The 23,983-nt window shown below is 39.9% G+C and overlaps 1 protein-coding gene across 1 annotated transcript in view; it reads right to left on the bottom strand.

The window, feature by feature from the left end:
- Positions 1-1,455: 1,455 nt before the first annotated feature.
- Positions 1,456-23,983, bottom strand: part of ACAA2 (acetyl-CoA acyltransferase 2) — a 44,756-nt gene continuing 22,228 nt past the window's right edge. Inside the window, exons 4-10 of the mRNA XM_059039816.2 lie at positions 20,994-21,110; positions 18,707-18,854; positions 16,287-16,462; positions 15,594-15,723; positions 12,812-12,882; positions 3,104-3,258; positions 1,456-1,876 (exon numbers count right to left, since the gene is read on the bottom strand). Of these exons, the coding sequence (XP_058895799.1) occupies positions 1,792-1,876; positions 3,104-3,258; positions 12,812-12,882; positions 15,594-15,723; positions 16,287-16,462; positions 18,707-18,854; positions 20,994-21,110 (882 nt within the window). The 3' untranslated portion in view covers positions 1,456-1,791. The remainder of the gene's footprint in view (positions 1,877-3,103; positions 3,259-12,811; positions 12,883-15,593; positions 15,724-16,286; positions 16,463-18,706; positions 18,855-20,993; positions 21,111-23,983) is intronic.

Raw genomic sequence — 23,983 nt, 5'->3', positions numbered from 1 at the left:
CCTGTTGGTTGTTTGGCCTGAGGCGACCCAACACTGGAGCCTACCTGGATCTTTGGTGGGGCTAATGGCGGACTCTGGGAGGACTCACGCCAAGGAATTCTTCCCAGAACTTCTGCTGCCAGTGTCCCTGTCCTCACGGTGAGACACAGCCACTCCCCGCCTCTGCAGGAGACCCTCTAACAGTAGCAGGTAGGTCTGATTTAGTCTCGTATGGGGTCACTGCTCCTTCCCCTGGGTCCTGATGTGCACACTACTTTGTGTGTGCCCTCCAAGAGTGGAATCTCTGTTTCCCCCAGTCCTGTCAAAGTCCTGCAATCAAATCCCGCTAGCCTTCAAAGTCTGATTCTCTAGGAATTCCTCCTCCCATTGCTGGAACCCCAGGTTGGGAAGCCCGACATGGGGCTCAGAACCTTCACTCCAGTGGGTGGACTTCTGTTATATAAGTGTTCTCCAGTTTGTGAGTCCCCCACCCAGCAGGTATGGGATTTGATTTTATTGTGATTGTGCCCCTCCTACTGTCTCATTGTGGCTTCTCCTTTGTCTTTGGATGTGGGGTATTTTTTTGGTGAGTTCCAGTGTCTTCCTGTTGATGACTGTTCAGCAGTTAGTTGTGATTCCAGTGCTCTCGCAAGAGGGAGTGAGTGCACGTCCTTCTACTCTGCCATTTTGAACCAATCCTCCCACCTCGTACTAATTAAGATGGCTATTATAAAAAAGAAAGAGAAAACAGCAAGTATTGGTGAGGATGTGGAAAAATTTAAACTCCTGTGTGATAATGGTGGGAGTGTAAAATAGTATAGCTGCTACGGAAAACAGTATGGCAATTCCTTGAAATATTAAAAACAGAATTATCATATGATTCAGGAATTCCACTTCTCAGTATATACCCGAAAGAACTGAAAGCAAGGCCATGAATACATATCTGTACACCCATGTTTAGAGCAGCATTACTCACAATAGGCAAGAGGTGGCAGCAACCCAAATGTCCATCAACAGATGAGAGACAAAACAAAATGTGGTATCTATCTATCTATCTAGAATGGAATATTATTCAGCCTTAAAAAAGAAGAAAATTCTGACACATGATACAACATGGATGAACTTGAGAACATTATGCTATGTGCAATAAGCCAGGCACAAAAGGACAAATGCTGTATGATTCCACTTATATGAGGGACCTGTTGGAGTCAGCTGCAGAGACAGAAAGCAGAAGGTGGTTGCCAAGGGCTGCAGAGAGGGAGGAATGGGGGAGTTGTTTAATGGGTGTAGAGTTTCAGTTCTCCAAGGTGAAAAGAATTCTGGAGATGCAGGTGATGGTTGCATAACAATGTGAATGTATTTAATGCCACTGAACTATAGGCTTAAAAATGATTAAGATGGTAAATTGTATGTTATGTGTATTTTACCTCAATAAAAAATTTAGAAAAATACAAGAAACGATAGGAAAGGATTAGCTGAAGTTAAGGCAGAATTTATTCAATTTACCTGCAATCATATTATCTAAGACATAAGTGGTGGTTATTTGGCAAGGATACAATTCCGTGTGAGGTCTTCTATAGTTGGATTTTAGTTCAGAAATGCAGCATATTTGGTACAAATTTGAGAGAATTTATTCTGTCATGGGCTCTTGTTCATGATAAATGCATTTTTGCCAAACCATTCCTTGACCAAACTCAATCACTCTCAGTGAAGGGCATGGCATGACCTTCACAGCTTCTCTGAAGGTCACCTGGCATACTGTGGCCTGGCCAAGTCATGTGAGCGTGGACCAGGGCAGGCTCCCTGCTCTCCTCAAGCTGTGTTCTCAATGATGACCGCAATTCCTTGGCCCCCTCCAATGCAGGCTGATCCTACAGCGTATTTTCCACCCCGACGCCTAAGAAAGAAAGCAGTGGCTAAAATCTACTTGAATAAAGAATGTACAAAATTAGATAATTAAGTAAATAGCATTTATAATGGTCACATTTGCATTATTCATTCTTGTTCAGCTCATCAGCTCAATCTTTTTTCCAGTCCTCAATACTGGAGAAAAGAGGAGAAAGAATTTGGAAAGTGGAATATTCTTATTTTTTAAGAAAAAGTAGTAACACAGAAGAGGGAGGCTGAAACAAATATAAAAGCTTAGGCTGCTGTGAGGAAGGAGTGAGGACAGGAGGTAATTGGGATAAATTGGAAGTTGAAGAAGGGGGAGTAAATACTCAGTCCCTTTGATGTATTTGTTTTAGATTTTGATGAACCTTAGAATAAGTATAATTACTGAAGTTTGTCCATATGAAATGTCAGATAATTTAGAAACATTTCATGTCCCTTTCATAAAAATCAGATACCTTTAAAGTACCATCTGCTCTAATTCTTCAGTCCTGATAGAATAACCTTGAGAAACCATCAAGGAATTATTTTTTGTGCACATCCATCACTCATTTTATCTCAATCATTAAGTGAAATAGGAGTCCCATTTGCCTAACTTCACAGGGAGGCAGCGTGATTTTCTGCCCTGACATATTTGGTTTTGGTTGCAATTTCCCTACTAACAGAGCAAAATGATCCAAAATACACAGTACAGAAGGAGGAGCTCTTCTATTAAAACTGAAAAGTATCAAACACACAGAAGGCTCCTCCTGGAACCTGGAAACAATGAAGGAAAAACTTAGCTCAGACCCAAATTGTCAGTTTGCTTAGGTTTCTTAAATGACAGCACCTAGATCAGTATTTTGTTTTCTTAAATAATTGTGTCTCACTCCTATAACTGGTACTAGAATACAAGTGCCATGAGAACCAGGGCCTCATCACGGGCTTGCTGCTCTGCACCAGCACCAGGGGTGGGGCCAGATGTACGCTAGGCCCTCAGTGAACACGTGCTGAGTGGCTGTACTGCAAATGTGAGTAAGAGCGAGCCTCCCAAGAGCAGAGGTACCAACAAGTCAACTGAGTCATCTATAAGGTCTACTGAAAAAGGGGTACCCAAATAACCTGTTCCTGGTGAGAAGCAGTGCGAGGCAGTACAAAGAAGAATGAAAAATGTTGGATTGTTCTGGGGAAACCTAAATTCATGCATTTATACAAAAGATGGCAAATCTGAAAAGCAACAATTTCTAGCACGTACCTTAATTCATGAACCAGGTGTGCAGTAATTCTTGATCCAGATCCCCCTAATGGGTGACCCAAAGCAATGGCCCCTCCATTCACGTTGGTTTTACTTGGGTCAAGATCCAAACTCTTTTCAACTGCCAAGTACTGGGGAGCAAAAGCTTCATTCACCTTAAAACAATCAAAACACTAATAAAAATCCTTATTCACAAACTTATTTCTAACTGAGAACTGTCCAGTCCTGTCAATGGCTAATTATCCTGTTTTTTTTTTCTACTTAAATTACATTGCAAGGTTATTTTAATTTATCTTCAATCATTCTTTGTAAAGATAACAGGTTTGAAAATGGGTATATTTACTAAGTGATACTTTAAGTGTAATGTATCCCTTAGAGAAAAGAAATCCTCAGTGATACTATAAATGGATACTGGATTAGAGGCAGTAGGATACTGTAGAAAGCCCACAGATTCTGGAGCTAGACGGACAGTTCAAATCTTGGCTATATGGATGTTCTTTAAACTCTCTTGACACTCAAATTTCTTCAGTGGTAAAGTGAGACTGTTGTTCATCTTAAGAGTTATTGGTAAGGTTAAGTGAAATCGTGGGTATTAAGTGTTTAGTGTATTATCTGACACAAGCAAGTATTCAATAAATAGTTGCTATTATTATTACTACTACTCAGTACTATTAGCCACACTTCCAAGAAACTGATAGACAATAAAGAATAAACCGTCAGGGGGGACAGCTTCAAGATGGCGAAAGAGTAAGACGTGGAGATCACTTTCCTCCCCACAAATACCTCAAAAATACATCTACATGTGGAACAGCTCCTACAGAACACCTACTGAACGCTGGCAGAAGACCTCAGACTTCCCAAAAGGCAAGAAAATCCCCATGTACTGGGTAGGGCAAAAGAAAAAAGAAAAAACAGAGACAAAAGAATAGGGATGGGACCTGCACCTCTGGGAGGGAGCTGTGAAGGAAGAAAAGTTTCCACACACTAGGAAGACCCTTCACTGGCAGAGACTGGGGATGGGCGGGGGGAAAGCTTCAGAGCCGTGGAGGAGAGCGCAGCAACAGGGGTGCAGAGGGCAAAGCAGAGAGACTCCCGCACAGAGGATCGGTACTGACCAGCTCTCACCAGCCTGAGAGGCTCGTCTGCTCACCCACCAGGATGGGTGGAGGCTGGGAGCTGAGGCTTGGGCTTCAGAGATCAGATCCCAGGGAGAGTACTGGGGTTGGCTGTGTGAACACAGCCCGAAGGGAGCTAGTGCACCACAGCTAGCTGGGAGGGAGTCTGGGAAAATGTCTGGAACTGCCTAAGAGGCAAGAGAGCATTATTTCAGGGTGTGCGACGAGAGGGGATTCAGAGCACCACCTAAATAAGCTCCAGAGATGGGCATGAGCCGTGACTATCAGTGTGGACCCTAGAGATGGGCATGAGATGCTAAGGCTGCTGCTGCAGCCACCAAGAATCCTGTGTGCAAGCACAGGTCACTCTCCACACCTCCCTACCCGGGAGCCTGTGCAGCCCGCCACTCCCAGGGTCCTGTGATCCAGGGACAACTTTGCCAGGAGAACACACGTCGTGCCTCAGGCTATTACAATGTCACACTGGCCTCTGCCACCGCAGGCTCACCCAGGCTCACCCCGCATTCCATACCCCTCCCTCCCCTTGGCCTCAGTGAGCCAGAGCCCCCTAATCAGCTGCTACGTTAACCCTGTCCTGTCTGGGCGGGGAAACAGATGCCCTCAGGTGACCTATACATGGAGGCGTGGCCAAATCCAAAGCTGAACTCCAGGAGCTGTGTGAACAAAGACGAGAAAGGGAAATCTATATCAGCAGCCTCAGGAGCAGCAGATTAAATCTCTACAATTAAATTGATGTACCTGCATCTGTGGAATACCTGAATAGACAATGAAACATCCCAAAATTGAGGCGGTGTACTTTGGGATCAACTGTAGACTTGGGGGTTTGCTTTCTGCATCGAATTTGTTTCTGGTTTTATGTTTATCTTAGTTTAATATTTAGAGCTTATTACCATTGGGAGATTTGCTTATTGATTGGGTTGCTCTTTTCCTTTTTAAAAAATATATATTTTTTTCCTTTTTATCCTTGTGTGAGTGTGTATGTATATGCTTCTTTGTGTGATTTTGTCTGTATAGCTTTGCTTCTACCATTTGTCCTAGGGTTCTTTCTGTCTGTCCGTTTTGCTTTGTTTGTTTTGTATAGTTTTAGCACTTGTTATCATTGGTGGATTTGTTTTTTGGTTTGGTTGCTCTCTGTTTCTTTTTTTTTTTTTTAACTACTTTAAAATTTTGTTATTTTTAATAATTAAAAATTTTTTTTAATTTAACAACTTTATTGTATTCTTTCTTCCTTCCTTCCTTCCTTTCCTTCTTTCTATCTTCCTTCTTTCCTTCTCTTTCTCTCTCGCATGCTCTCTCTCTTTTCCCACCCTCTCTCTCTCGTTCTCTTTCTTTTTTTCCTCTATTTTTTTCTGAGCCGGGTGGCTGACAGAGTCTTGATTCTCCAGCCAGGTGTCAGGTCTGAGCCTCTGAGGTGAGAGAGACGAATTCAGGACATTGGCCCACCAAAGACCTCCCGGCCCAATGTAATATCAAATGGCGAAAGCTCTCTCAGAGATCTTCATCTCAACGTTAAAACCCAACCCCACTCAATGACCAGCAAGCTACAGTGCTGGAAACCCTAGGCCAAACAACTAGCAAGACAGGAACAAAACCCTGCCCATTAGCAGAGAGGCTGCCTAAAATCATAGTAAGTCCACAGACACCCCAAAACACACCACCAGACACGTTCTGCCCACCAGAAAGACAAGATCAAGCCTCATCCACCAGAACACAGGCACCAGTCCCCTCCACCAGGAAGTCTACACAACCCACTGAACCAACCTTAGCTACTAGGGGCAGACACCAAAAGCAACAGGAACTACAAACCTTAAGCCTGTGAAAAAGAGACCCCAAACACAGTAAGCTAAGCAAAATGAGAAGACAGAGAAATACACAGCAGATGAAGGAGCAAGGTAAAAATCCACCAGACCAAACAAATGAAGAGGAAATAGGCAGTCTACCTGAAAAAGAATTCAGAGTAATGATAGTAAAGATGATCTAAAATCTTGGAAATAGAATGGAGAAAATACAAGAAATGTTTAACAAGGACCTAGAAGAACTGAAGAGCAAACAAACAATGATGAACAACACAATAAATGAATTAAAAAATCTCTAGAAGGAATCAATAGCAGAATAACAAAGGCAGAAGAACGGATAAGTGACCTGGAAGATAAAATAGTGGAAATAACTACTGCAGAGCAGAATAAAGAAAAAAGAATGAAAAGAATTGAGGACAGTCTCAGAGACCTCTAGGATATCATTAAACGCACCAACATTTGAATTATAGGGGTCCCAGAAGAAGGAGGGCAAAAGAAAGGGACTGAGAAAATATTTGAAAAGATTATAGTTGAAAACTTCCCTAATATGGGAAAGGAAATAGTCAATCAAGTCCAGAAGCACAGAGAGTCCAATATAGGATAAATCCAAGGAGAAACACTCCAGGACACATATTAATCAAACTATCAAAAATTAAATGCAAAGAAAACATATTAAAAGCAGCAAGGGAAAAGCAACAAATAACATTCAAGGGAATGCTCATAAGATTAACATCTGATCTTTCAGTGGAAACTCTGCAAGCCACAAGTAAGTGTCAGGACATATTTAAAGTGATGAAAGGGAAAAACCTACAACCAAGACTACTCTACCCAGCAATGATCTCATTCAGATTCGATGGAGAAATTTAAACCTTTATAGACAAGCACAAGCTAAGAGAATTCAGCGACATCAAACCAGCTCTACAACAAATCCTTAAGGAACTTCTCTAGGCAGGAAACACAAGAGAAGGAAAAGACTACAATAACAAACCTAAAGCAATTAAGAAAATGGTAATAGGAACACACATACCGATAACTACCTCAAAGGTAAATGGATTAAATCCTCCAACCAAAAGACAAAGATTGGCTGAATGGATACAAAACCAAGACCTGTATATATGCTGTCTACAAGAGACCCATTACAGACCTAGGGACACATACAGACTGAAAGTGAGGGGATGGAAAAAGATATTCCATGCAAATGGAAATCAAAAGAAGGCTGGAGTAGCAATACTCATATCAGATAAAATAGACTTTAAAATAAAGACTGCTACAAGAGATAAGGAGGGACACTGCATAATGATCGAAGGATCAATCCAAGAAGAAGATATAACAATTGTAAATATTTATGCACCCAACATAGGAGCACCTCAATATTTAAGGCAAATGCTAACAGCCATAAAAGGGGAAATCGATGGTAATACAATCATACTAGGGGACTTTAACACCCCACCTTCACAAATAGACAGATCATCCAAAATGAAAGTAAATAAGGAAATACAAGCTTTAAATGATAAATTAAACAAGATGGACTTAATTGATATTTATAGGACATTCCATCCAAAAACAACAGAATACACTTTCTTCTCAAGTGCTCATGGAACATTCTCCAGGATAGATCATATCCTGGGTCACAAATCAAGCCTTGGCAAAGTTAAGAAAAGTGAAATTGTATCAAGTATCTTTTCCAACCACAATGCTATGAGACTAGATATCAATTACAGGAAAAAGTCTGTAAAAAATACAAACACATGTAGGCTAAACAATACATGACTAAATAACCATGAGATCACTGAAGAAATCAGAGGAAGTCAAAAAATACCTAGGAACTAATGACAATGAAAACACAAAGACCTAAAACCTACGGAACGCAGCAAAAGCAGTTCTAAGAGGGAAGTATAGCACTACAATCCTACCTCAAGAAACAAGAAACATCTCAAATAAACAACCTAACCTTACACCTAAAGCAATTAGAGAAAGAAAAACAAAAAAACCCCAAAGTTAGCAGAAGGAAAAAAATCATAAAGATCAGATCAGAAATAAATGAAAAAGAAAAGAAGTAAACAGTAGCTAAGATCAATAAACCTAAAAGCTGGTTCTTTGAGAAGATAAAAAAAATTGATAAACCACTAGCCAGACTCATCAAGAAAAAAAGGGAGAAGATTCAAATCAACAGAATTAGAAATGAAAAAGGAGAAGTAACAACTGACACTGCAGAAATACAAAGGATCATGGAGATTACTACAAGCAACTATATGCCAACAAAATGGACAACCTGGAAGAAATGGACACATTCTTAGAGAAGCAAAACCTCCCGAGACTGAACCAGGAAGAAATGGAAAATATAAACAGACCAATCACAAGCACTGAAATTGAAACTGTGATTAAAAATCTTCCAACAATGAAAAGCCCAGGATCAGATGGCTTCATAGGTGAATTCTATCAAACAGTTAGAGATGAGCTAGCACCTACCCTTCTCAAACTCCTCCAAAATATAGCAGAGGGAGGAACACTCCCAAACTCATTCTACAAGGCCACCATCACCCTGATACCAAAACCAGACAAAGGTGTCACTAAAAAGGAAAACTACAGGCCAGTATCACTGATGAACACAGATGCAAAAATCCTTAACAAAATACTAGCAAACAGAATCCAACAGCACACTGAAAGGATCATACACCATGATAAAGTGGGGTTTACCCCAGGAATGCAAGGATTCTTCAATATACGCAAATCAATCAATGTGATACACCATATTAACAAATTGAAGGAGAAAAAACATATGATCCTCTCAATAAATGTAGAAAAAATTTTAGACAAAATTCAATACCCATGTATGATAAAAACCCTCCAGAAAGTAGGCATAGAGGGAACTTCCCTAACATAATAAAGGCCATATATGACAAACCCACAGCCAACATCATTCTCAATGGTGAAAAAGTGAAAGCATTTCCTCTAAGATCAGGAACAAGATAAGGTTGCTCACTCTCTCTGCTATCATTCAACATACTTTTGGAAGTCTTAATCACAGAGATGGGAGAAGAAAAAGAAATAAAATGAATCCAAATCGGAAAAGAAGAAGTAAAACTGTCACTTTTTGCAGATGTCATGATAGTATACATAGAGAATCCCAAAGATGCTACTAGAAAACTACTAGAACTAATCAATGTATCTGGTAAAGTAGCAGGATACAAAATTAATGCATAGAAATCTCTTGCATTTCTATACACTAACGACAAAAAATCTAAAAGAGAAATTAAGAAAACACTCCCATTTACCATTGCAACAAAAAGAATAAAATACCTAGGAATAAACCTACCTAAGGAGACAAAAGACTTGTATGCAGAAAACTATAAGACACTGATGAAAGAAATTAAAGATGATACAAACAGATGGAAAGATATATCATGTTCTTGGATTGGCAGAATCAGCATTGTGAAAATGACTCTATTACCCAAAGCAATTCACAAATTCAATGCAATCCCTATCAAACTACCACTGGCATTTATCACAACTAGAACAAAAAATTTCACAATTTGTATGGAAACACAAAAGACCCCGAATAGCCAAAGCAATCTTGAGAAAGAAAAATGGAGTTGGAGGAATCAGGCTCCCTGACTTCAGACTATACTACAAAGCTACAGTAATCAAGGAAGTATGATACTGGCACAAAAACAGAAATATAGATCAATGGAACAGGATAGAAAGCCCAGAGGTAAATCCACACACATATGGTTAACTTATCTTTCATAAAGGAGGCAAGAATATACAATGGAGAAAAGACAGCCTCTTCAAAAAGTGGTGCTGGGAAAACTGGATAGCTACATGTAAAAGAATGAAATTAGAACACTCCCTAACACCATACACAAAAATAAACTCAAAATGGATTAAAGACCTAAATGTAGGACCAGACACTATAAAACCCTTCGAGGAAAACATAGGCAGAACACTCTATGACATAAATCACAGCAAGATCCTTTTTGACCCACCTCCCAGACAAATGGAAATAAAAACAAAAATAAACAAATGGGACCTAATGAAACTTAAAAGCTTTTGCACAGCAAAGAAAACCATAAATAAGACAAAAAGACAACCCTCAGAATGGGAGAAAATATTTGCAAATGAAGCAACTGACAAAGGATTAATCTCCAAAATATACAAGCAGCTCATGCAGCTCAATATCAAAAAAACAAACAACCCTATCCAAAAATGGGTGGAAGACCTAAATAGAGCTTTCTCCAAAGAAGATATACAGATTGCCAGCAAACACATGAATGCGCAACATCACTAATCATTAGAGAAATGCAAATAAAAACTACAATGAGGTATCATCTCACACCAGTCAGAATGGCCATCAACAAAAAATCTAGAAACAATAAATGCTGGAGAGTGTGTGGAGGTAAGGGAACCCTCTTGCACTGTTGGTGGGAATGTAAATTGATACTGCCACTATGGAGAACAGTATGGAGGTTCCTTAAAAAACTAAAAATAGAACTAGCATATGAACCAACAATCCCACTACTGGGCATATGCCCTGAGAAAACCATAATTCAAAAAGAGTCATGTACCACAATGTTCACTGAAGCTCTATTTACAGTAGCCAGGACATGGAAGCAACCTAAGTGTCCCTCAACAGATGAATGGATAAAGAAGCTGTGGCACATATATACAATGGAATATTACTCAGCCATAAAAAGGAATGAAATTGAGTTATTTGTAGTGAGGTGGATGGACCTAGAGACTGTCATACAGAGTGAAGTAAGTCAGAAAGAGAAAAACAAATACTGTACCCTAACACATATATATGGAATCTAAAAAAAAATGGTTTTGAAGAACATAGGAGCAGGACAGGAATAAAGATGTATGCTAACACACATATATGGGATCTAAAAAAAAATGGTTTTGAAGAACATAGGGGCAGGACAGGAATAAAGATGCAGACCTAGAGAATGGACTTGAGGACACTGGGAGGGGGAAGGGAAAGCTGGGATGAAGTGAGAGAGTGGCATGGACTTATATATACTACCAAATGTAAAATAGATAGCTAGTGGGAAGCAGCCGCATAGTACAGGGAGATCAGCTCGGTGCTTTGTGACCACCTAGAGGGGTGGGATAGGGAGGGTGGCAGGCAGATGCAAGAAGGAGGAGATATGGGGGTATATGTATATGTATAGCTGATTCACTTTGTTATAAAGCAGAAACTAACACACTGGAGAGCAATTATACTCCAATAAAGATGTTAAAAGAAAAAAAAAAGAATACATAGGAGGAATGGTTACCATGTTGAAATGTGGCCCAACGTAAAAAGTATCATATTTTTGTATTATACTTAACAAGGCTGCCTATGAGAATTACCTTATTTTATGTTTATAGCACTATATTTTCTTTTTTTTTGTTTGTTTTTTAGCACTATATTTTCATATGACCTTAGCTAGGGAATTTTATAGATAAGGAAACTGATTTTTAAAAAGGTAACTTTTCCAGGGTTGGGATAAAAATCCAGCCTTGTGTTCTTTTCTACTATATTTTGTCCTCTCCCAAGATGGTCCTTTTTCTTTGTCCTTGGATCCAACATTATTTTTCCATTTTATATAGTCATGCTTAAGGAAGTACTAAGAAACCTAGAATATGTTGTGAAACTAGCCTTTCGAACCTAGGAAAAACGACCTCACGATCATCAGAAGTCCCAAAGACAATCATGTCAGGGTGTTGAGAGCTATGTCCTTGAGTGTTTATACATCTATAAATGGTGATGAACAGCTCTGCGGAGCTGACATATTTCAAGAGTTTTAAGTGTGAAATCTAAAGTCAGAAATTTAATGGTACTTATTTGCTAATACAAATATGGTAATTCAGCAGCCCCCTTTGAAGCTCTGAGCTATGACCACCAAAGAATGGAAGAAGAGATTTAAGGATAAACCATTCGTCTGAAACCATAGTTACTTGGTGAGGGATTACCACAGAGGACGTCACACATGTGCCTCGAGTGAAAAGGCCCTTTCTCTATTAGTTTAAATAGAGAGATTTCCTTCGTTATATTAGTTATTTCCCAATATCAAGTAGCTTAATTACCTAAAATTTTAAAATACTCCCCAAATGTAGAATGCATATAATCCATCTTTAAGCATTTTCTGAATCCTTTCTTTTAATTGTACTAAATATTTAAGATGCCTTTGTTTTAAACTAACATTAAACAAATCACTCTTCCAATAAATTTAAGTTTCCAATGCCAAAAATTATGATAGGTGCATTCCAAATCAAGCCACACTATGGTGTAAAAGCCAAAGGTAAGTTTGGGGGATGGGGGTGGTTGTTAACTTGGCAGAAGTGCAAGAATCTTTTAGATTTGGGATCAGATTATTGTTTTTCTATTAGATCAATTGTTTACCTATATTTTTTCACTTTAATCCATAAAATAAGGTTAAAGTTACTTATTTCTCATCCACCTTATATAATATTCAATTCAATTCAATGGGAACATTAATAGTGTAAAATGTAGTAGAATCTTACGATGTCATAAAAAGTTTCCAAGAGTTTATACTTTGGTAGAAGAAATCAGGCTCTTTTAATTACTCAAACATAAATAAGGCATTTTAATCAGGTACAGCCTGATTATATGCCAATACAGGCATGTAATGAAAGTAATTCTTATTTAGATTCACATCATTTGGAAAGTTTGATGGTACTAAAACAGAAAGAGCTATACAAATCAAACTAAAGCCATTTATGCAATAGAAGTTGGTGGTTTATCTGTGCTGTAAAAAAAGTAGAACACTTACTTCTACCAAATCCATATCCTTAAGACTTAGTCCTGTTTTCTTCAGTGCCCCATTGATAGCAGGGACAGGACCTATATAAGAACAAAACCCAATTTCATCTTATAAGTATCAAATTTCTCCTTCTTTACTAAAGGAGGAAATAAAGTGACAGTTAGTAGCTGAAAATCTTGCCACCCTGATAGCACGCAATACTAAATGATATGACAATAAAGAAACAGGAAATGGGACCAGGGTGAAAAGCTGTTTATACAAGTTGTAGATGAGAGACTTAACATGAAAAGTTCTACCATAAGTGACTTTGAGAGTTCAAACAGCCAAAGGAGTCATATGGGGTTTTGTATAGATCATTCTTTTATTTTTTTTTTTTCTATAAAGTCTTCCTTTATTAATGAACTCTTATTTCCCTCATGGTAATATTGAGAGATCGAAGCTCATTGGTTCCACAAATTTATATACACATCTATGTACATACACACATAGGTGTTTTTTCACTCTTTTTTAAAATGTATTTTATTTTTTTAATTTTAGTTTTTATTAAAAAAAATTTTGGCCGCTTTGTGCAGCTTGTGGGATCTTAGTTCCCCAACCAGGGATTGAACCAGGGCCACAGCAGTGAAAGCGCCAAGTCCTAACCACAGGAGCACCAGGGAATTCCCATGTATAGATCATTCGTAATACCAAATGGTAAGGCAGACTGAGCGTTCTCCTGGGATACAAATCATGTATTCCCAGTATAGAAGTGACTGTGGCTACACTCTGAATTTTCAGGCCCATTTGGACAAAAGGCAAGAAACAGCAGTAGTATCTCCATATGGGCATAGTAAGATAGGAAGCTACCAGGCAGTTTAGGGAAAAGATATCTGAAGCAAGGAGACGTTTATAACCCCAATGGTAAGCAGATATTTGAAATAAAACATAACCCCCACTGAAGAAATGCAAATCCACCTTAAAACCTTTTGAAATAAACTTTAGCTCCCAGATTTCTGATGATCACTAATGACAGTTTAATACTGCTCATAATTTTTAAGTAAATTGATATTTCTTTCCAAAAAAAAAAATCTGGCTAGGGATGATTATCTACTTCTCTATCTGTTCTTAGAGAATGAAATTGCCATAAATGTCTAAAAAGAAAAATATGTGGTGTGTTTTGTTGAATTCAAGTAGTCAAATATTCTGTATCAAGTTTCACAAACACACCTAAGGTAAAATGGGAAATCAGTCTTTATAAGAAAAGTAAAATACAATCTCAATACAATGTAATTAATTTTGTCACCTAGTTAAAAAGTTTCTTGGACAACAGTCTGCTGATTGGCAGGGCCATCCAATTAACACTTTTCGATTTAAAGCGTCAGTTCTATACTGGCTACTGATTTAATACAGAATCTAATTCCAGATTCTCTTTGTATCTCTAAGACATGAAAAGGGGACGGGTAATCGATAGAAGAGCATCAGTTATCCAGCATGGTCAGGGGGTGAAGTATCCTACAGGGGTGAAAGGTACACAGAACTAAAAGCTGAGGGTGTAAACCATTGTACATACTTCCATGTCTTCATAACCACAGTCAGCATGACTAAATGTGTTCATATTAACTTAGAATCATTACACTCAATTGTAACTATGTTAGCCCACAAGCTAATTTTTAAAGGACTGTTTCCATACCGCTCTGCTATTTACTGGGACTCAGGAAGGTAGAATATCCTTTTTGGGAAAAAGACACTTTATTCCTAGCGCTAGCTCCTACCACTAACAGCTGTGTAACCATGGGTACCTTTGGGGGCTATAAGCGTCTCATCAGAAGTGCTTTGAGCTGGTTTTTAACTCATTTCTTTTGAAGCACTGGAATCCCTTCTACAAATGAAGCCCTATAACAGATAAAGCAAGAGCTGCCCTGGCTGAAGAGGCATTTCAATGGCATTTATTGTACTACGGGGCAAACATTCAGGCCCTGAAATAGAAGGAAGAAAAACTACATTTTCTTGCTCACTAACTATGTCAAAATGTATCAGAACCTCTTAAATGAAGTTAAACAGAAAACTATAAAATAACTACTTATCTATATCAAATAAATATGGTTGATCATCAAAACAATCAAGGTACACTGAAAAAACCCCACATTCCTAGGCTCTACACTGGACCTACTGAAATAAAACCCTGGGGTGGAGTAGGGTATGGGTAAATTCTGATCATCATTTGGGGTTGGGAACCACTGCCCTAGATACCGAAATGATAAATGCCATACCAACATACAGATATTTAATTTTTCAAGCTACCTTCCATTTCTAAGACAAAAGTTATATTTTGCTGACAGCGGGTAGCTGAAAGCTAGTAAGCTTTTAAGACTGTAATAAAGAAAAAAAAAAGACTCACAAAGCAGTTACTAGAGTTGTGGGAAGATTAAATGAGATATATTAAGGACCATGTATAAAACACCCAGTGGGGTGTGTATCTTCTCTATTTCACCCCATGATTTTTCCATGTCACGTTTTCTTCTGTCTTATCAGTACCTCGTAATCCTTCTATGTTGTTTACCGCGTGTTAATTTTATGTATCTTAAATGGACAATGGGACACTATTACTGCCCAGAAGGAGTTTACATGGTCTTGATCTTACTATTATGCCTGGCACAGTTTTTCATAAAGATAAGTTGTTTAAATGATTGATTAACAATCTCCTTTTCTCTACAAGTGCCCTTGATTTGGCTACTGTTTCAGGAATCTGAATGCCAAAGAAGCCTTATCTTCAGAAATGTAACAGAACCAGTTTGTTTCACTACAAACTTACCAATACCCATGATAGCGGGATCACATCCAGATACAAAATAGCCCACAATTCTTGCCAGTGGTGTGAAGTTATGTTTTTTAACAGCATCTTCACTAGCTATGATAACAGCTCCAGCACCATCAGAAATCCCCTTGGAAACAAAAACAGATGTTAACTAGAGGGTAAAAGAATATAGTTAATAGAGGGTAAAAGAATATAGTTAATCAAGGTTTGAACTAATGGAGTGGTTATTAGGATTATGGCAATACATAGGAAGCAGTGCCATAATTTGGGATACAAGTAGTATTAGTGGCACACTGCTGGATTAAAGAGATTGTTTTAGGCACAGAATACAACCTCACTAAGGGAAAAATAGGAAAGAATGTCAAGAAAAAGCTTATATCCAGATGTGGGTAGATGTAAGAAGAAATCTGATGAGTTGTATATATGAGGAAGAAAAACCAAAATAATAAGCCAGGTAGATTTCCTTCTAACATTCTGAAAAGACTAAGAAATTGGAAAAGTATTATATAAGGGCTCCTGGCTAAAATATTTTATTTTGGACTATGAAAACCCAAATTAATAGAATATGAACACTACTAGCTTAAGCTAGATAAGCAAAGACTAGCATGAAAGGTATCTAAAAGGTACTGCATGATTATTTTGCATTGAACACATCAGGAAGAGTTCAAGATAATCCGTGGTGCTACCTACCGATGCGTTCCCTGCAGTAACGGTTCCTTCTTTCTTGAACACTGGAGGAAGTTTATTTAACTGCTCCAGGGTTGTTTGGGGCCGAGCATGTTCATCTACCTGCATTGTCTGTTTTCCTTTCTTTGTCTTCACCTCAATTGGTGCCATCTCATTATTAAAGTAACCAGCATCATTAGCTGAAATAGTAGAAAGACTATTCATAAGAGTGGGGAAAAAAAATAACAGAAAACAGAAAAATGAAATCAAATATATCCTTCAATTTATTTATTTAGGCTGCACCACACAGCTTGCAGGATCTTAGTTCCCCAACCGGGTGTGGAACCCGTGCCCCTTGCAGTGGAAGCGCAGAGTCCTAACCACTGGACAGCCAGGGAAGTCCCTATATTTCAGTTTAATTTAATATTTCAGTTTAATTTCAGTCCCTATATTTCAGTCTATCTCAGTCTATTTTAATATAAGCCTTTATTACTTACATAACTTACCTTGCCTATTGGAGGATTTAATCCTCCAATTTATCATCCATGCAGATGTGTTCTGTACCTTTTTAAATTACAATTTCCGATTTTCCTTTACAAGGTACTGCTAGACTATTAGTGTTTGTTACCTACAGGTGTAATGGCACTGAATGGATTTCATGCCCTTTTTTAACTTATCTAGGTGAGACATGAAGTAATTAAAAAGTTACCAAGCTGTACCTACAGTCAACAATAATGTATTGTACACTTAAAATTTTATTAAGAGGATAGATCCCATGTTAAGTGTTCTTATCACAATAAGAAAAAAAGTTACCAAGTTGTCTATGTCACCAAGTAATCTATGACTGAAGTTTAATGACAGGCAACCTGAAGAAATTATATGTGCTATTACTGACACAATTCTAAGTAAAACAGCTTACCTACTTATACCTCCACTGACTAGACTGGACAATAGTAATAAAAAGCTTCAGAAATAGAGTAAGCCAGGAATAATATCACCTTAATTTTGATATCACTTTACAGCAGGCTAACACTTTCCTTATGTGGTTCTCACAACAAGTCTGTTAGGAAAAGAGGGAAGGCAAATATTTTTATCTCTGTTATTAGCTCAGTGAATAAATACTTGGTGAACAAACGACTGAAGTCAGAAAAACTGTATGTGGCAAAACTAGAAATAGGCTGATAACGCTTGACCTCTACACCAATACCCTTTCACTTAAATGTGTAACTAAAAAACAGAAGATGAGTTGGATTGGTTCCATTAGACTTATCCCTCTTTTTTTTTTTTTTTTGCAGTACACGGGGCTCTCACTGCTGTGGCCTCTCCCGTTGAGGAGCAAAGGCTCTGGACGTGCAGGCCCAGCGGCCATGGCTCACGGGCCCAGCCGATCCGCGGCATGTGGGATCTTCCCAGACCAGGGCACGAACCCGTGTCTCCTGCATCGGCAGGCGGACTCTCAACCACTGCGCCACCAGGGAAGCCCCAGACTTATCCTTGAAATGCTAAAATGAACTTTATCCTCACTATTCCAAGTATTTAATACCCCTAAGTAAAAGTTTCTGCTCATTTATAATAGTTTCGTTTTCAAAACCCTTTTCAGAGGACTAACAAATTTCTTCAACTCACCATACTGATAAAACAATGGCTGTCGGGCTTCCCTGGTGGCTCAGTGGTTGAGAGTCCGCCTGCCGATGCAGGGGACACGGGTTCGTGCCCTGGTCCGGGAAGATCCCACATGCCACGGAGCGGCTGGGCCCGTGAGCCATGGCCGCTGAGCCTGTGCGTCCGGAGCCTGTGCTCCGCAACGGGAGAGGCCACGACAGTGAGAAGCCCCCACGTACCGAAAAAAAAAAAAAAAAAAAAAGAAAAAGAAAAAGAATGGCTGTCATCTTGCTCGTTTTGGACTGGCTCACCAGCAGTGTGCAGTGTTACACAAGGGCACCATGGCACCACATCTAGGGCCTTGGACTAGTTCTGAGTCTCTGAGTCAGGTGCAAGGTTTCTCAATTAGGAATGAGAGAGAGAAGTCATAAAAGGATACCCAATGGGTCTTTCCCAAACATATCACCCCTTCCTGTGCATATGATACGCCTCTTGGGGGAGGACATCCCCAGCTGTCCCAGTGAGCCATCATCTGTGATGGAGTGTATCATAGTCCTCAGAGTCTTCTGCTGACCAGTTTGGGGTAAAATTCAAGTGTCCAGATAGAGCCAATTAACCATACTACTTTTTAAGTAGTATTCACAGACTTCAAAAGAGAAACATCCAGTTAATTTGCAATTATAGAATATTTAATCATTAAAAAAAAGGAATAATGAAAAAATATGGTTTTCTAAAGGTATAATTTTAAACTAATATTATTATATGACCTTTATAATTTAAAATGATAAAAATCTTTCCCAGTTTTCTTTCTATAGATATTTATAATAAACAATTTCACTGACCAGCTTTCCACCTCTGCTGTGACTGCAGGGCATATCTGTCACTGTCTTCTCTGCTTATTTTATGTTTTGCAGCAAGATTCTCTGCAGTAATTGCCATTGGGATTTGGATATGCTGATCTGTTAATCCTGTCCACAAAGAGTCTTCCAGCTATTAAAAGAAATTAATAAAATGATCTGTAAAGCATATCTTTTGAAAGTAATATGCTATCATTTCTTTAAATTTAACTAATCAACAGTTCCAATAAATACAGTAAAATTAGATTTTCTGATAAGCATTTAGTATTATGATTTATATTTGGTTCTGAGACTTTTTTTTTTTTTTTTTTTTTGTGGTACGTGGGCCTCTCACTGTTGTGGCCTCTCCCGTTGCGGAGCACAGGCTCCGGACGCGCAGGCTCAGCGGCCGTGGCTCATGGGCCCAGCCGCTCCGTGGCATGTGGGATCTTCCCGGACCGGTGCACGAACCCGTGTGCCCTACATCGGCAGGCAGACTCTCAACCACTGTGCCACCAGGGAAGCCCTGAGACATTTTTTTAAAACCATCCAGGGCTTCCCTGGTGGCGCAGTGGTTGAGAATCCGCCTGCCGATGCAGGAAACACGGGTTCGTGCCCTGGTCCGGGAAGATCCCACATGCCGCGGAGCAACTAAGCCCGTGAGCCATGGCCACTGGGCCTGCGCGTCCGGAGCCTGTGCTCCGCAACGGGAGAGGCCACAACAGTGAGAGGCCCGCATACCGCAAAAAAAAAAAAAAACCATCCAACACCATAATAAAATGCACACACCCTCCTCTCTAAATGCAGGGCTCTAAAGAGAGCCAACAGTGCTAAATGTGCAGGGTGACACACACAGGAACTCACCCCACAATCAAAACTTAAACCCTCGTGGTTCCATTTTGTAAGAAACTTCAGAGTCCTCATGCAACACTTCCCTGCAGCCACCTTTGTAAAGCAGTTAGTTACAAGCCCCTTACAAAAGCGTACGGCTGTGCTCTTTTTCCATCCCATGCCTTCTGTGGTAGGAACAGCTGGTTCAATCAGCTGTTACTACAAGGTTGAAAACAGCCTGGAATAGGCTCCTTGAGTAATGGTTGGTATTTGTTATCCAATTAGTTAGTCTCTGATAAATGTACTCCACCTGTTTCTTCTAGACTGCCTTGCCACCTTTTGAGTCACTGACCTGTCTTCCCAAAGGTTTTCTTAATCATATTAGGTATATTAAATATTACCTCATATTTTCTAAGTCTTTCTCCTTTCAACTTTAAAAAAGGCAAGGTGAGAAACTGGGTGAACAGGATAAATCAATGTTTATGACTGGGAAATCCTAAGAATATACAATGTCATCAGCCCTTTGATGTGGGAAGGACAGCATACTATCACTCTTTTTAAAAATATATTTATTTATTTGGTTGCAGCAGGTCTTAGTTGAGGCAGGTGGGCTCCTTAGTTGCGGCACTTGAACTCTTAGTTGCGGCATGTGTGTGGGATCTAGTTCCCTGACTAGGGATCGAACCTGGGCCCCCTGCATTGGGGGAGTGGAGTCTTAATCACTGTCCCACCAGGGAAGTCCCTATCACTTTTTTTCAGTACTACTCACGCAGTTCTCAACGAGTCATTTTTTATCTGACTGATTTGGGATACTATAAACTATATTTGAGGAGAATATTTTCTGTGATAAAGAAGAAATTTATTCAATGGAGATTGCTCCAGAAATAAAATTTCTATAAATCATGGTAAAGATTTAATTATTTGGTTTACCAATTATTCAGTAGAGAGATTAATTCAAACTTTGCCCATCTTTTTTTTTTTTTTTTTTTTTTTTTTGCGGTATGCGGACCTCTCACTGTTGTGGCCTCTCCCGTTGCGGAGCACAGGCTCCGGATGCGCAGGCCTAGCGGCCATGGCTCACGGGCTTAGTTGCTCCGCGGCATGTGGGATCTTCCCGGACCAGGGCACGAACCCGTGTCTCCTGCATCGGCAGGCGGATTCTCAACCACTGCGCCACCAGGGAAGCCCTGCCCATCTTTTTAATCCACTCCTTCCCTTCCTCCATCTCCCCAGGTGTTAATGTCACTACCAAAGATGTGCCGAGATAAAGTCTAATTTTATGTGGTTAAATGTCAAAATGAACAACTATGAAATAGTTTACAAATTTCAAATCATTCATATTTTGCCAATCCCCTATTAACAAAATTGGTTAAAAATTTTTTTCTCTACCCCATAATGCTGTTATTAAAATTATAGTACAATAGCATAAGAAATAATCTTTAAAAATTTTAATGGTTCCAACCTTGAGATCTGATCCAAACGTAGTTCCAAAACGAATATTTCTGACATAGAAGGGAGCCTGGCTCATGCTTTCAGTTCCTCCACACAAGACAATTTCAGAGTCTTTAACACAAATTTCCTATTTAAAAACAAATGAATGACAACAATGAAACCTTTTATTGTGACAGAAGTATGTACTTAAAAGTATGTATTAAGCAGTAAACCAATAGTAAAGCTAATAAGCAACATACCCTTGCTTAACAGTAAAACTTCCACATTACAGTGTCTCAAAGGGAAATATTTGTAAAGTAATTGCAAAGCAAATGCTAAAATATCCATTCCCAAGATACAAGGAAAAAAAAAAACGAACAGACTTCAATCATTTGTGCAGAAGTAACAAATCCTACCTACATTTTGACAAGGAATGGTAATTCTTAACTCAATACAAATCTTGAAAATTAGCATAGATATTAATGTCTGGTATAAATGTACAGATTGCCAGCAGATAATAAAGAATGAATCCTTTAAAAAGGCAAAAGTAAATTTTACCCTATTAATGGATGAATCTGAAGGAGACCACAGATTTATAAGAACTAGGTTAACCTAGAGGACTCATAAAAAGGAACCTGTTCATTCTTCCAACTTTTTCTACTATTTGCATTTCTCAGAAAAACAGCAAAGAACAACCCTCCAGGAGAGAGACCTTCAAGATGGCGGAGGAGTAAGACGTGGAGATTACCTTCCTCCCCACAAATACATCAAAAATACATCTACATGTGGAACAGCTCCTACAGAACACCCACAGAATGCTGGCAGAAGACCTAAGACTTTCCAAAAGGCAAGAAAATCCTGATGTACCTGGGTGGGGCAAAAGAAAAAAAAAAAAACAGAGACAAAAGAATAAGGATGGGACCTGCACCTTGGTGAGGGAGCTGTGAAGGAGGAAAAGTTTCCACACATTAGAAGCCCCTTCGCGGGCAGAGACTGCGGGTGGCAGAGGGGGGATGCTTCGGAGCCACAGAGGAGAGCAGCAACAGGGATGCGGAGGGCAAAGAGGAGAGAGTCTCGTACAGAGGATGGGTGCCGACCAGCACTCACCAGCCTGAGAGGCTTGTGTGCTCCCCACTGGGGTGGGTGGAAGCTGGGAGCTGAGGCTCAGGCTTCAGAGATCAGATCCCAGGGAGAGTACTGGGGTTGGCTGCATGAAAACAGCCTGAAGGGGGCTAGTGCACCACAGCTACCCAGGAGGGAGTCTGGGAAAAAGTCTGGAACTGCCCAAGACAGAAGAGACCATTGTTTTGGGGTGTGTGAGGAGAGGGGATTCCTTCCCCATGTGCCCACAGAAGGCAGAGCACTGCCTAAGTGAGCTCCAGAGAAGGGCATGAGCCAAGGCTATCAGCTCAGATCCCAGAGACGGACATGAACTGCAAACGCTGCTGCTGCTGCCACCAAGAATCCTATGTGCAAGTGCAAGTCACTACTCACACCCCTCCAGGAGCCTGTGCAGCACGCCACTGACAGGGTCCTGAGATCCAGGGACAACTTCCCCAGGAGAACATACAGCGTGCCTCAGGCTGTTACAACGTCATGCCGGACTCTGCTGCCATAGGCTCGCCTGGCATTCCAATTATACTACCATACCCCTTCCTCTCCCTGGCCTGAGTGAGCAAGAGAACCCTAATTAGCTGCTGCTTTAACCCCCTCCTGTCTGGGTGGCGAACAGATGCCTGAGGGTGACCTACGCGCAGAGGCGGGGCCAAACCCAAAGCTGAACCCAGAAGCTGTGCGAACAAAGAAGAGAAAGGGAAATCTCTCCCAGCAGCCTCAGGAGCAGCAGATTAAATCTCCACAATCAACTTGATGAACCCTGCATCTGTGGAATACCTGAATAGACAACAAATGGTCCCAAAACTGAGGCGGTAGACTTTGGGAGCAACTGTAGACTTGGGGTTTACTTTCTGCAACTGATTTATTTCTGATTTTTATCTTTATCTTAGTTTAGCTTTTAGTGCTTGTTACCATTGGTGGATTTGTTTATTGGTTTGGTTGCTCTCTCTTTTTTTTTTAATTTAAAAAAATTTTTTATTTGTTTTCTTTTTTTTTTTCTTCCCTTTTTTTCCTTCCTTTTCTTCTGAGCCATGTGGCTGGCAGGGACTCAGTGCTCTCACCAGGTGTCAGGCCTGAGCCTCTGAGGTGGGAGAGCCGAGTCCAGGACACCACAAGTGACCTCCTGGCCCCACATGATATCAATCGGCGCGAGCTCTCCCAGAGATCCCCATCTCAACACTAAGACCCAGCTCCACCCAACGGCCAGCAAGCTCCAGTGCTGGATGCTCCATGCTAAACAAATGGTAAGACAGGAACACAACCCCACCATTAGCAGAGAGGCTGCCTAAAGTCATACTAAGTTCACGGACTCCCCAAACCACACCACCAGATGTGGCCCTGCCAATCAGAAAGACAAGATCCAGCACCACCCACCAGAACATAAGCACCAGTCCCCTCCACCAGGAAGCCTACACAACCCACTGAACCAACCTCACCCATTGGGGAGAGACACCAAAAACAATGGGAACTATGAACCTGCAGCCTGCAAAAAGGAGACTGCAAACACAGTAAGTTAAATAAAATGAGAAAACAGAGAAATATGCAGCAGATGAAGAAGCAAGGTAAAAACCCACCAGACCAAACAAATGAAGAGAAAATAGGCAGCCTACCTGAAAAAGAATTCAGAGTAAAGATAGTAAAGATGATTCAAAATCTTGGAAATAGAATGGAGAAAATACAAGAAACATTTAACAAGGATGTAGAAGAACTAAAGAGCAAACAAACAATGATGACCAACATAATAAATGAAATTTAAAATTCTCTAGAAGGAATCAATAGCAAAATAACGGAGGAAGAAGAATGATAAGTGACCTGGAAGATAAAATAGTGGAAATAACTGCCTCAGAGCAGAATAAAGAAAAAAGAATGAAAAGAATTGAGGACAGTCACAGAGACCTCTGGGAC

This window comes from Kogia breviceps, chromosome 15, assembly GCF_026419965.1.
Source record: "Kogia breviceps isolate mKogBre1 chromosome 15, mKogBre1 haplotype 1, whole genome shotgun sequence".
NCBI classification, from domain to species: domain Eukaryota; kingdom Metazoa; phylum Chordata; class Mammalia; order Artiodactyla; family Physeteridae; genus Kogia; species Kogia breviceps.
The sequence above is the reverse complement of the archived record's forward strand: the minus strand, read 5'-3'. Positions and strand labels throughout refer to the sequence as shown.